The 14,276-nt window shown below is 40.0% G+C and overlaps 1 protein-coding gene across 5 annotated transcripts in view; it reads right to left on the bottom strand.

Moving 5' to 3' along the window:
- The window catches only part of slc38a10 (solute carrier family 38 member 10), a 26,378-nt gene extending 12,499 nt beyond the window's left edge, over window positions 1-13,879 (bottom strand). For 3 of the 5 annotated variants that reach the window (XM_017483323.3, XM_017483326.3, XM_017483325.3), the window contains exons 1-9: window positions 13,651-13,879; window positions 13,266-13,472; window positions 9,777-9,894; window positions 9,551-9,596; window positions 9,318-9,411; window positions 8,597-8,740; window positions 6,538-6,662; window positions 2,823-2,925; window positions 371-553 (exon numbers count right to left, since the gene is read on the bottom strand). In XM_017483323.3, coding sequence (XP_017338812.2) covers window positions 371-553; window positions 2,823-2,925; window positions 6,538-6,662; window positions 8,597-8,740; window positions 9,318-9,411; window positions 9,551-9,596; window positions 9,777-9,894; window positions 13,266-13,355 — 903 coding nt within the window. In that variant the 5' untranslated portion in view covers window positions 13,356-13,472; window positions 13,651-13,879. Of the gene's footprint in view, window positions 1-370; window positions 554-2,822; window positions 2,926-6,537; window positions 6,663-7,243; window positions 7,369-8,596; window positions 8,741-9,317; window positions 9,412-9,550; window positions 9,597-9,776; window positions 9,895-13,265; window positions 13,473-13,650 lie in introns of those variants that run through there. The other 2 variants (XM_017483324.3, XM_017483327.3) reach the window with 2 other exon arrangements.
- Between the last annotated feature and the right edge of the window lie 397 nt (window positions 13,880-14,276).

Genomic DNA, 14,276 nt, shown 5'->3' with positions numbered 1-14,276 from the left:
AGCACAGCAGCAGTTACACAGTAAGCCAGTGTCTCAGCTGCTTTATGGAGCAGCTCTCTCATTCTCTTCATCAATCAAACACTTTTATTTCCTTCCTGAACCTGTCTGCTCTGTAGCTGCTGCCTAACTCCTTATATCATGGCTCCTGTTGCCACTAAGGTCAGAGATGACTCTAGCTGGAACGGGACCATGAGATTAATGGGAACCACCAAGAAGGTACAGACCAGAATGATAAACATAACAAGTGGGCTTGTGAAATACACCAAGAGTTTGTTTAGCAGGGATTCTGACATGGATTCTGTTTCCCAAAGCTAGTGTGGTGCAAGATGGTTTAGTTAAAAAGCACAGTTATGATACGGTCCTGTCTTACCTGCTGCTCAAACAGCATGGTGTTGATGGCCTGCCTGCAGGGCAGGATCATCATGGGGAAGCCCACAGCCACAGACATCATGAAGCCCACTCGGATCATCTCCGTCACAAGGTTAGAGGGAAAATTCATCAGCACATTCCCAGATATAGTGTCTGTGAAACTTACATAGCCAAAGAACCCCACCTGAATGGAAACAAAGACAGAAATAAAAACAGGGAGGTTAGATAATGCTGGATAAGAGGGACTATATACATCCAATTCTGTGTAATACATTTGTGTTCATCCTAATATTAAAATTCTTTTTCAACTACAGATCATGGTAATATCACTCTGGTGAGATTATAATTACTCCAGATGGTGCAGTGGTAGTGTTTACTTGACAAAACAATAGTGCAGAGCCATGCAAGAAACATATTTTTTCAAAGGTCTTTTGATCCCATTGGCCCCTGCATGCCCACGGTATAGTGAAAAAGCAACAGAACCCCGCTTCTCAAATCGGCCTTGATCTATCCACAGAGGTAAATAGAGGGTTCCTCTAGGAACAACACCAGACAAAAGTCCTTGAGCGCACCACAAATCTCCTGCACTACTCTGTACACAGCCCCTCCTTCTCTGCATTTGTTCAGGGTAAGAAAGCAAGGGGCTATGAAATACAAAAGTGGAAATGCAGGAGCAGTTGAAAAACACATGAAAGCACTATTATCTCTCAAGGTAACATTTATTTGCTGCTGTATGAGAAATAGGGCAAAAAAAAATCTGTCATGGTCTTAAATAGCATTCCACCTGAAAATATTTATGGAGGACTAAAAGAGGGTGACGTCGGAGACTGATGAAGTGGGCTGATGTTTATGTGGTGGAAGAAAAGTGCCATTCAGACTGTTTCTGTCATTCACACTACCTATTTCTTTCTGTTTAAACTGAAAGAGTACAAGTGTGCTGCCACACTGAGACAGAAGAGAGTAATCACCTGAGGCACTAGATGGAAACTACAGCAGGTGAGAGGTGAACAGACACCTGATCTCTCCAGAGGATAGAGGAAGACTTCAGGTCTACCATGAACGCAATTGCCACTTAATTAGAGCTGTCTCCTGATGCTTTTGTCATTTCAACCGCAAAAACTGATCAGCCAAATGTGATTCTCTAACGCTGAATGCCATGGAAATAAAAAGTAACATTTTTGATAGAGAATACTAAAAATCTATACAACCAAACAGAAAACAGGTAAAGCAGTTTTTAAATTTAAGTGATGTATTAAAAGTGATTTGATTCAGAATTTCTGACTTAAATTAAGCATGACAAAAAATACTTTTCCCTACAATAATGCAAACGGGTCAACTGAAATCACTTTTTTAAAAAAATAATACTGCCTTAAAAATGAGAATTTCAGCATTACTACATGATTTTGACCAAACCATAAGGTTAAATAATGCCTAAAATACATTTTATCAATAAAGCACAGAATTAATTTATTGGAACCTTAAGCTCATACAGGTACTATATCCAAATTAGACAAGAGCCTCCTGCTAAATAAACCACATTCCACAGATAAAATTAGGAAGAAAGCAGTAGGAGAGCAATTTCACATTAAGATTAAGAGCCGTAATTCGCAGTGGAAACGTACTAATTTGCATGTACAGAGAGAGCTCAATGGGATGAGTGTTATCCATTTTTTTTTTTATTATTCCCAAGCAGAAAGCTTGCTTCACTGGGAAAATAACAGATGCTAGAGACGGTGTGGGAAACAGGAAGCTCACTACTAGTGAATATCCTGGGAATGTCCAGTAAGAAGATTCTTGTGGGTAAAGGTACACAACACATTGGGGAATATATTTAACACTGGACTGCCCTTTCAATTTGAAGAATTGTTCTTGTTATTTATAGTGTTCTTTTAAGTGCATGTTGAAAAAAAGAAAAGAAAAAAAAGCTCTAACAAGGCAGTGGCTTGCATGACTGCATTTATTTGGACAATAAAACATATATAATGAAATATGTAAGGTGGGGATTTACACAAGCACAGGCTAAATGAGCATTTATTTCTAGCTTGTATTAATGTTTCAGTCTGTGTCTGCTACACTTAGAAACAGGAATAAGTGTGTAAGCATAATCATTTTAATCTAGTCCCTGGTGTAGTAAAGGGGAAATGGGAGAAAACATGTCCCGCCATCATAGCTCTATATCATAGCCGTCACAAGAAAACAAAAAAAAGTAAACTTGCAAGCCATCGTTTGAAACAGAAAATTCTTTTTCACATACGTTTCTTCCTCTTAACATATTAAGGAGATGAGCAAGTAGATTGGTGGCTTGCTCAATTGGGATTAATCAACACACTTAAAATCTGTATCCTGTGTTTATATATCTGTAAAGCTGGTTTGAGACCATAACCATTATAAAAAGCGCTATACAAATAAAAATTGAATTGAATACGCACACAAATACACGAACACATACTTACTGTAATGTAAAAGGTGGTAACGACATTGAGAGAAGAGGTGAAGATAGTGCTCATTCTCTTTACCGAGGGATCATCCAGGCTGTCATAGGTAGGCAGCACCTGCCTGTGGAAAAGAGGAACTTTTTTTTTTTTACTGTACACTTAAAGCCCCCTACACCTCCCCACAAACACCACAGAACTACCGATCTCTCACCGTACGTACTTGTGCACTTTAATGTGAAATTAATGTCAAAGCACGTTAAATGTATTGGTAGTCACATAAATTCTATTTTACATACTTCAAATAAAACATAATACACTACTGTGGAGCTTCATAATAAGTTGTTAGCTCAAGTATTAAGCAGAGAACAGCAAAGAAGTGCAAGAAAAGAAAAGGAAGAATTTGATAGAAAAGCTCGATATTTGTTTCACATGAACTGAAGACAAAACATAAAGAGAGAGATGGGGGAAAGACAGATGATGGGCTGGCAAAATGATGAAGCGCTAGCTATCTCTAGGAAGCAAAAAGAGGGAAAAAGCACAGAAAAAGAACGGGGAAAAAAACCATGCGTCATCAAGACAAACTAGAGAAACTAATAAAACTAGAGACCGATGAAACATTAAATGGGGAATTTACTATGGCTATATATTAGTGACTAAAGTGCAAGTCAGATTTTTAGAATGTTATAAAGTTTTCTGCCAGGTTGGGCTGTTGTTTGGGTCCCTTTTCTTTCTCTCTCTCTTTCTCGCTCTCTCTCTGACACAGTCTGAGCACATTCTCAGTTTTATTGGAATATACAGCACTGTGTTATGTGCTCTTTAGCCAAAGCCTGGTCTGGTGCCAGAGGCCAGCCAATCTCATAGCTGGAACCCGTTCGCAATAAAACTCAGGGACAGGAGGAGACGGGAGAGACAATCGCTTGCACTGAGTAGTACCGACAATCAATTGCATTTACAACCTTTCTACAAGCACAGCATTGAGCCTGTTATTATCAGAAACACTGTGAAAGAACTAGTAAACTCACGCTTTACCAGATTACACAGGGAGGGGTGTTCTTCGCAATTACTTCATAGTGCTAAAGTTTGTTTAAAGTGTTGAATTATTTTGTGATTCAACCTATTCGAAAGTCTTACTCAAGTGTATATGACGGGTCATAAATATTTTATGACAGAAATAACATCAGTGTTTACACATTATAGTGCCACTACACTACAACACTATAACTGGGATTAAGCTGATTCTAATATTTTTTTGCAAGTCACTTTTACTGACATCTGTACACAATCGACTACCTTCAAGATCCACAAAGAATGGGGTTTTACCCCCACTAGAAAATAAGGTATTAAGCTGCATTTAACCTTTTATGGGGGCATATTACTGTGAAGTAAACTTCATCAGAAATATACATGGGGTGCTGAAAGGGCTGTTTTCTGGTCAGACTGAGAGTCAAATGTCCTCACACAGGGGAGGCTCGCCTTTGCTCTAATGATTGGCATAAGTGGCATCATGTGTCGCACTTCTGACCAGTGTCCAAAGAGCCGGAGCCAAGCATCACTCATCACCCTAAGAGTTTGTGCGTGTGTGTGCGCGCGCAGAGAAAGGCTAACTGTCAGCCACTAGCGCTGCATTACATCACTGTACTCATTAACAGTGTAACCCACTACTTATACTTCTTCCACTCTATCACCATCTGACACACACACACACACACACACACACACACCATCCTGAAACTCTGACACACCTCTCACACACTTAAGTTGACAGGAGAAAGCAGGCTGTGAAAGAACATGCAAATGAAGAATGGGAGTGAAGGGGCACTAAATGAATAGAGCGAGAACACAGTTCTCTCTTTCAAAATACTGACTCAGAGGAACATGAACTGAAGTTGCCAAAGTCGCCTCTACAACAACATTAACAACTGTACAAAAGAGGACAACATTAGCGTTGCCTGGAGGTATAAAGAAAGCCTCAAGTCATAATACTTTAAACAGATTTTTTGCTGTATCATCTACTATTCACCCTAACTTGGTCAAATGAGGAGCACTACATAGAACACCGTTGTAGGGAACAGAATTCCTGATTGGAGTAAACAATTGTACACTGCATCACACTGCTTTGCACATCACTCTGCAACATTCTGTCACAATAGCATGCATAACATTAGCAAATCCATTAACCACACTATTATTTGTCAGTTATTAAACCTAAAGACAATAAAGCATTCGAGCCTCCTATAAACTGAACACTTACGAGTATAAACATGATTAATCCACTCCTAACATTTGTAAACAATTCAAGAAGTCCAGAGAGACGTTCCCATTTCAGCGTGCAGCATTCCTCAGTAAACGTGTGTGGGAATTAAACCAAACAAAACAGTGCATTATGGGTCTTTTGTGGCTCTTAAGGTACTTTGTTGATACAATACCTATTATGGGCCATTATGGGATTAATGGAGTACACTAGATGTTCTTCACTATGTTTTCATGAAACTACAAAATGGCAGATCCCAAAGATAGTGCACTATCAGTACACAGATTATAGCTTAAAAAAAACAACAACTTTATTCAATATGCAGGCTATATTTAAACGTATGATTCATGGAGACTTGTTCTCAATCACGGTGCCTGCCGCACAACACACACTGGCCGAGGCATGATTTCGTTGTCGGTAAAACTGGTTTTATTAGGTGCATACCTTTTCAGAATCAGAAGTGCACAGGTATGTGAAAATGCCTCTTAAACTGAGCAAATACAGCACAAAGTTATCATAACTCTCCAGCTATAGAATAAGTAACATACATTTCACAGTTCAACATACAGAAATTGACAGAAAATTAAGACAAGTATTATTTTCTACGTGAAGTGTGAGGACAGAACACCACATCTCATAGCCAAACTGTTGGCTATGAGATGTCAATGGCATATACATGGTTTTTTCTAGACGAGTCAGTTTTAATGTACTCAACTAGCTAACCAGCTCACTTAACTAGTTAACCTTAGTTAGCACTTAATCAGTTACAGTTCCTGGCAACCTAAACATGGTACTAGTCATTGGAGCACATTGGACCTTTTCTTCCTCACTTGGGTTCTCGTAGCTACAAATCTCACCTAAACATCATTAGGCCATGAACATCATCTTCTGGAAGTACAAAAACCTACAAAACTGCAGTAATATGCACTGTCCATGATTAATTCAGAAAGATGCCAAAATTGGTTTTCTTAAAAACATGATCTGCAAAGTCTATGAGACTGTGTAAACTCTGTTCAAATGGAGTGTTTGATTAATGGCGACTGCAATGGCAAAGATCATTTATCGCAGTGAGAAAGTTAGTATCATTAGTGCCCCAATGAAGCATTCCACATACAGAAAGAGAGGAGAAAAGGAATGATTTTTGTTGATTGTTTTTGCAGAAGGAGTTCAGTGCGGTCGCTGCTAGCAGTTGGGGTCCATTTTCTCAGTGCATTACACCTCACATACTGACAGCTTCCAGCTTTCTGCTGCCTACATCACAACGAAACCACACACTCGAACTAATTCTGACAAAAAAAAAAAAAAAGGCAGCTCAACATCTGCACTGAAGCTGGTCTTTTTGCACAATGAAAATGGTGCCCCGTTATAAGCCAGCATTGAGTACTTCATCTCTACATACAAAGCGACAACAAAGAAAAGGTCACTACAGTCCAACATGTTCACAGGAAGAGGGAAATGGAACAGGGAAAGGGGAGTACTTACGACTGACAGGCGAATGCCATGCCACAGATAGGGATGCAGCGAAAGACGCCGTCCCAGCGTACGTAAATGACTCTGCTGAGCCACAGGCCACTGAGGAGGCCATGTTTGAAGGACGAGAGCACCATCTGTGGTGAAGGGGAAAGCAGCAGGGTTACAGCACGTCCCGTTATGAAAGAGGTTGAGAGGGAGACAAGGGGAAACAATCTTTGACCAGACCATCAGATTGGCCATTGGAAAAAGAGGAGACCCCTAGTTAAAAACAGGAACTAAAAGAAACGTCTGGCTAATAAAACACAGGCGAATGTTACAGCCCCATGAGTGACGATTCACCTGTATCTGTGAATTCAAGCCTTGATATTTTTAGCTCGCTTTCAATCTACATTGCCAACCACCTGATGAAAACAAACCTGAGGAACACATTTTTCCCAGCACAAGAAAACAGTGATTCTCTGGAGAACGCAACATGTCATGGGAAACAGAAAGCAAGAAACGAAAGAAGTGAGCAAGACTCCAGAAAAGCTCTTCAATGAACCACAACCATAAGCCCTGTTCAGCAAACCACAGAGAATGTCACGCATACACACAAAAATGAATAACACACATGAAGATGTTTGATTGGTGCAGGTGGAGAGAGTTGGGGGTAATGCAGTGATCATGTTGAACCCGTGATGGTAGAATGCCTCGGTCCAGGGCGTAGGCTACTTACGGGTGGCAGCAGAAGGTAGTGGCGATAATTGGCAGACATTGCACGACCCCCTTGACGCGCCACAGGTGCACTCTGTCCACCCATGACCCACTGATAATGCCGTAACGCAGAGAGGACAACACTATCTAGAAGCAGTCAAGGCAGTGCCCATCAGGGAGGCAGGGCACGCATGGAGTAGATTGGTTCAGAGAAGGGGGCAAAGGGAAGACACATTAAGGTTAGAGGGTTAAAGGCCAGACCAACACGGGCCTGGGAGGGTTCTTGTCCAGCAAACTGGCTCAAGTATCAACATATTACAAAGCAACTACAGGCATGGCCTGAATCTATACATTAAAACGTCATTCACTAAAAAGCTGTCAAATGATTCGATGACAGTTAAGCTGAGGACATAAAAAAATTATGACATTAAGCATCAAATACAACTCTGTAAAACTATTGTATCAGCACTGTTATTGCAGTTGGTAGCACAGCCAGAATACATTATATCAGATTTAAACCATTATCAAGACTGAATTATGAGTCATTTATGCCTGGCCAGGCCATTACATGAAATGAAACTGATGCATTAGCTGTGACTGAAAACATTCATTAGCTTGTGATGGATTCAGCTTAATATTACAGTAACGTGTGCTAATATATGCGTAATGTTTTTCACTAGAAGTTTGTATTGTTGAGTTGGAGTGAGCACAAAAAATGCATCAGGCCCCTCAAAGCATGCGGACCTCCTTAGAATTAAAAACGAACTCTGTTATGGTTAAACATGTCAACTAAATAAAAACCAAACAGGATCAGGAGGATCCATATAAACCACTGAGGCTCTGCTCCCACGGCAATGATTGGTAGGTTGTAAACAGAACCATATACAGTATACTACATAATGCTACATAGCAAACACAAGGTGAGAGAATACTACTAAGCAATGTTTTCACGCGAACAACAAATAACAAAATAAAACTAAAACCTGAAATGTCCAGCGGTACTTCAAACTCCCATTTCTCAAGACATGCTGGACTACAGGATGGAAGCAGGGAGAACAAAATGACAATAGCTGAGACAACTGAATCGACTTCAAAATGTGCCACACACAATCTTCTAATCCTATAATCACTAGATTGTGAAATTTCCTTTCTTGAATCAAGTGTGTCCTATAAGCAATCCATAAACGTTGCTAAAACATAAAACTATTCCGGTCCTCTAAAAAGGTTTAAAATAAACCAAGCTGGAAATATTGTCTGCCAATCATTCCCTCAGGGCAAAATATAGAGAAGAGGCGAGTCCTTAACAAATGTTAATACCATAAAAACACAGTGCAGGTGCTTCACTTTACTGAAAACTATCATGTAAGTGACTCACCGTGAACATAAAGAGCGTGTAGAAGATCAGTGCCATGGCTGAAAATGACTGGATAGATGACATCATGTTCCTCTGCAGACTCAGAGGTAGCACAATGAACAGCGACACAGCAATGAGCAACAGGACACGGAAACTGCGTGTTACCTGCGGAAGTGAGAGGAACATGGACTAGCATCAGATATCTCAGATAAAGAGACATCTTCTTATATTTAACACATCTGGTCAATATTAACTGTTAGTTATTAGCATCATTTTGGCCTTTGCAATAATCATAAACAATATGCAAAGGAGCCCGCAAACAAACCATGTCTTATGTTTTCTAAGCATTCACATCAATGCGTTCTAAATATATCTTCTGTGGCTGTTGCAAATATACTGTGGCATAGCTATGATCAATTCTAAAATAAAATAAAATAAAATAAACATGTATGGACAAATTAATAAAGGCTGGTCTTTGACCATGACACATCCCAGGATGATCAGTTTGTTTGTGCTATTTTAGTCCATTTTGTACCTACACCTTCCCTCATGTAAATATTATTATTTCAGAACACAGCATAGCACATTTTGATGAAATGTCCCTGGATAATCAGACCATCAAGAAAGATTTAAGGTGGACTATAAAGATCAGGATGGCAAAAATGTGATTTTTGGAAAACAAATGTGATTTCAGATTTAACCCGCTGTTACACTGTTATCTAAAAAGGGAGACAATGCTTACCTGGAGGCCTAAAAGTTGGGCAAAGAAGTTTGATCCAAGGTCTGCAATGACCACGTAGAATGCGATACATGTACCAAGCATTAAGCCAATCATACTAGAGAGAGAAAGAGAGAGAGAGAGAGAGAGAGAGAGAGAGAGAGAGAGAGAGAGAGAAACAAAGCTCTGTCAAAAAATGATTGGAATGATTTGGTGGAAAAAAAAAAACTGACTTGAGTTATGATCACATATCTGACCTCAGCTCCACAAGTGCCTTTCCTGGTTTACCAAAAGCATGAAAAGCTGCAGAGAAAAATATATCTTTAATCTGGGCACAGCTGTTGTGGTATTCGAGTCTGAATAAACAACAACAAAAAAATCCTAAACTAAATATGCAGAGCAACTATTTGGGTAGAAACACCAACACAGTGCTGCTGCCAAATGTCATTTTCAAAAGGTCAGTGGTGTGTTTGTCATTCTTACCCAGTCCAGCGTAAGTCCTGCGCTTAGTGTTGCTGGCTGTATGGACCAGAAACATGCAGGACTGATGGGTCATCCACGAGCAGAAGAAAAGCAACAGAGTGCCTAGAACTATACCACACTGTATGACAGGGGGGAAAAAATACAGACATAGGCCAATCAGGGGGACATAGGATTTTTCCCTGCTAATATACAACACAAGAGCACAGAAGAAGCTACAGTTTACTCAACCAGATATTGGGGTTGACACTATTCTGAAACGTTGAATCTATACTAAATCAATTTTGGCATATTTTTCCATTCTATTCCACTGTTGTGTTTTATACCCTGAATGAACAGACACACCACAGATCATGCATGTGAATACAAGACATCAATCATACATCTGATGTTTCACATAACTTCAGCAGCATAAGCTTGCTAAGAGTGGGCTTAGTTCCTGTGACTACATCAGTATTGGATTAGAATCGACTGATGCTCAGAACTCTGATGGCAATTTCATCTGAAAAGGGACATGAAAAAGTAAGAACCAAGCATTCCTAACTACAGTAGTGAAATGTAATTAATTACTAAGAAACTGAGTCCACTCAGACGTTGCACAAGTAACACTTCTAGGTACACCAATCCCACTTCTATACACCAAGTGTTCTCTAAGTTTTTTGCAGCCAGGTAATTTAGCAGGGTTAACAGAAATGATAATAAATAAAATACAATTTTAAAATCCACTGCCCCCTTTTGCACAGCTCATTCTTCAAACGTGTACAATAATAATCTGCCTATATATCAGAGCCATTGAGTTTTTTATTCCTGAATCTCCTACCAAACCTACCAAAAAATACACTGGATTAAAATTTACATATTTAGAGACCTACTTGTTTTTCACTGATTAAGGTCTGGATTAAACCTTTTCAATTCATGCAACTCAAACAGGCTAATAACTATAAAACCTCTAAATCTATAAAATAATAAACAAAAGTTTGATACTGGTGGGTTGTGATTTCCCCCAGTGGAACAAAATAAATAAAATTACAGTCTCTCTGGCTCTGATATACCATACCAGAGCTTTTCCGATTATCATTTGGTACCTGAGATTGATTCAGATTTTTAAAGTAAATGAGCTGATGCTCTGTAAGCTTCAGTTGTCAGGTTATGCAAAACATCACAGGTTCAATGGCACCATAAGTCAAGATGTCTCCTGTTTCAGCCTGTCAATTTACATCACACACACTCACAGCATAAAATTTGTCAGTGGCCCCATGGGTAGATCCTTTTGTCTGTCCATGAATTTATGTGATTTACAAATACTGAATTAGTCACAAAACTATCCAGTGGCAGAGCTATAAATATACACTCACTGAACACTCTACTAATACTGGGTTGGGCTTCCCTTTGCTCTCAAAACATCCTCAATTCTTCCTGCATGGATTCCACAAGATGTTGGAAAAATTCCTTTGACATCACGCAATTTCTATCAATTTTTCAGGTGTACTTTCATGCTTCAAATCTCCTCTTTTACCACATCCCAAAGGTGTTCAACTGGATTCATATCCAGTGACTGTCAGTACGTTTACATGGAGAACAATAATCCGATATTTACCCGATTAAGACAATACTCTGATTAAGAAACTACCATGTAAAGAGCAATTATTGATGTCCTTAATCCGGTTAAAGTCATACACAAAGTAAACACAAATGGAATTAAGACATGTGGAGTATTCCTATTTTAGCTGCATTACTGATGTGCATCATAGACATGTACACACCTTAATCACACTATTAATGTTGTGTCAGAGTTTTTACCGCATTTTGCAACAGGACACGTTCACACACGGCAGTGCTCAATCGTTTGACAGCAAACAAGAGAGCACGGCTGCGTCCGAAACTGCGTATTTATCTGCTATATAGTAGGCGAAATACATGTATTTCTATATTTTATATAGTAGGTAAGTATGTGGTTTCGGATACAGCCCATGGCATCAAGCAGTCATCTATCTGCACGTATAGCATGACAAATAATTAACTGCACTTAAAAATGAAACACCCAAAACTGTATACGGTACCATAACGAAGACGAACTGTATGTTGATACGTGAAATTCTGGAGGGAACGTCAGACGGCGTGGCGTAGGGACGTAATGATGTGTGCCGTTAATCGATCTATGTTCTATAACATGTAAACAGGAACATGAAAGGAGTATTTTATAAGCAACTCATGTGAAAACCTTAATCACAATATTGTCTTATTCAGAATAAGGTCAATAATTAGATTATTGCTTTAAACGTAGTCTGGGAAGGCCACTGAAGAACACTGAACTCATTGTCATGTTCATGAAACCAGTTTGAGACGACTTTTGCTTTGTGACATGGTGCATTATCAAGCTGGATGTTGCCATTAGAAGATGGGTAAATTATGCCCATGAAAGGATGCACATGGTTAGCAACAATATTCACATAGGCTGTGGCATTCAAGTCATGATTAATTGATTGGTATTATCGGGCCCAAAGTATGCAAAGAAAAAATTCCCCACACCATTACACCACCTCCACCTGTTGACAAGGCAGATTGGGTTCATGGATTCATGCTGCTGGCACAAAATTCTGACCCTACCATCTGTGTGCCTCAGCAGAAATCGAGATTCATCAGACCAGGCTACGTTTTCCAGTCATCAACTGGCCAGTTTTGGTGAATCTGTGCCTACCGCAGCCACAGCTTTCTGTTCTTGGTTGACAGAAGTGGAACCCGATGTGGTCTTCTGCTCTTGTCACCCATCCACTTCACAGTTTGATGGGTTGTGCATTCTGAGATGCTCACCACAATGATAGAGAGTCATTATCTGAGTTACTGCAGCCTTTCAGTCAACTCGAACAAGTTGACCTCTCTCATCAACAAGGTGTTTCCATCCACAGAACTGCTGCTCGTTGAATGTCGGCAGTGGTATCTCAAAGGTTAAGGCGCTGGTCTACTGCTCAGAAGGTCATGAGTTCAAACCCTAGCACCGTCAAGCTGCCACTGTTGGGCCCTTGAAAAAGGCCCTTAACTCTCAATTGCTCAGATGTATGAATGAGATAGATGTAAGTCGCTCTGGATAAATGTTAATGTAAATAATATGTCAATAAAATGTAAATGGATGTGACTGCTGTGCGTGAAAACCACAGGAGATCAGCATACTCAAACCAGCCTGGCTGGCACCAACAATCATGCCATGTTCAAAATCACTTAAACACATTTTTCCCCATTCTGATGGCTGATGAGAACATTACCCAAAGCTGTTGGCATGTATCTGCGTTATTTTACGTATTGAACTGTGCCGCATGACTGGCTGATTAGATGGATGAGTAGGTGCACAAGTGTCCCAACTGAAGTGCTCAGACAGTGTATATTCTAGCTATGTCTCAGGTAAACGAGTGTCACTATGCACAGGACAGACTGCAACATGAGGCACAGACTGTGGATGTAGAAATACCCTTTAGAAAAAAATTCCCGTCTGTTTACCTGTTTGAAGCAGAAGGGCATGGTCAGCACACTGACTCCCACAATGCTGTTCACCACGTTCATTATTAAACCCCAGTTAGAAGACGTCATTTTAGTTTTCTTCAGGGGTTACAGCTTTTATATCCAAGTGTTTTAAGAGAAACAGGTGTAATCCAGGCAGGACCCTGGGTAAGTGATGTTTCCTGCACTAGTCTGTGACGTGGCGCTCTGTGGTGGACAAACACAACACACACTCAAACCTAAACCACGTAGCATAGGTAAATATTTCAACTCCGAAACACAAGGTATTTACATTAATATTATTTGTGAACTAACGTTACAAAGACAAACAAAAACAAACTTAGCTAGTTTACTAGACGGACAAAATTCAGGTAACGTTACATACCACGTCCTCACTTCCCCTCAGATATTAAGTCCTATGTTACCATCGGTATCGTTAATTCTTTTAATTTTTCGTTGTCTAGCAATAACGAGCAACCCAACTACTTGCGTTAATAACGACTTTTCTTTTTAATAACCGCACACGTTATAACTGACGTTAATACTTTGTGAAGAAATTCACGACTCCATGTCCAATAACAGTATTTCCTCGACGCGTAACCAGGAAGTGGAGGCGACAGCATCATGCTCGCGCCATGTGCTGCCCCTTGTGCCCAGGAGGGGGAAAAACATCCTCCGTCCATAATAACTGCCTACATTTGTGTACTGTGGGATGTTAGGTTAATAGAAAGGGACACACAATACAGAATCGATCATTGTCAAAGTCACATAATTTCCCCAATCTGTCATCACTTAAGTCGTCTTTACATGATGTTTCATTTAGACATAGATATGAGCAGGAAAGCAGGAAAGGGAAACAGGAATAAGGGATGGTGATCTGCAACAGGAGCTTTGTGGAATCCAGACTACAGGCACCTCCTGCAGTGTTAGTGGCCCACCTGGAGCAGTGAGGTTGTGTACGGTGTACACCATCCGGGCATTAACATAGTCTCTAAGGACAGGATTTGGGAC

Source organism: Ictalurus punctatus, chromosome 13 (assembly GCF_001660625.3).
Source record: "Ictalurus punctatus breed USDA103 chromosome 13, Coco_2.0, whole genome shotgun sequence".
In the NCBI taxonomy this organism is placed as follows: domain Eukaryota; kingdom Metazoa; phylum Chordata; class Actinopteri; order Siluriformes; family Ictaluridae; genus Ictalurus; species Ictalurus punctatus.
Note: the sequence above shows the minus strand (reverse complement) of the source record. Positions and strands in the feature narration are given on the sequence as shown.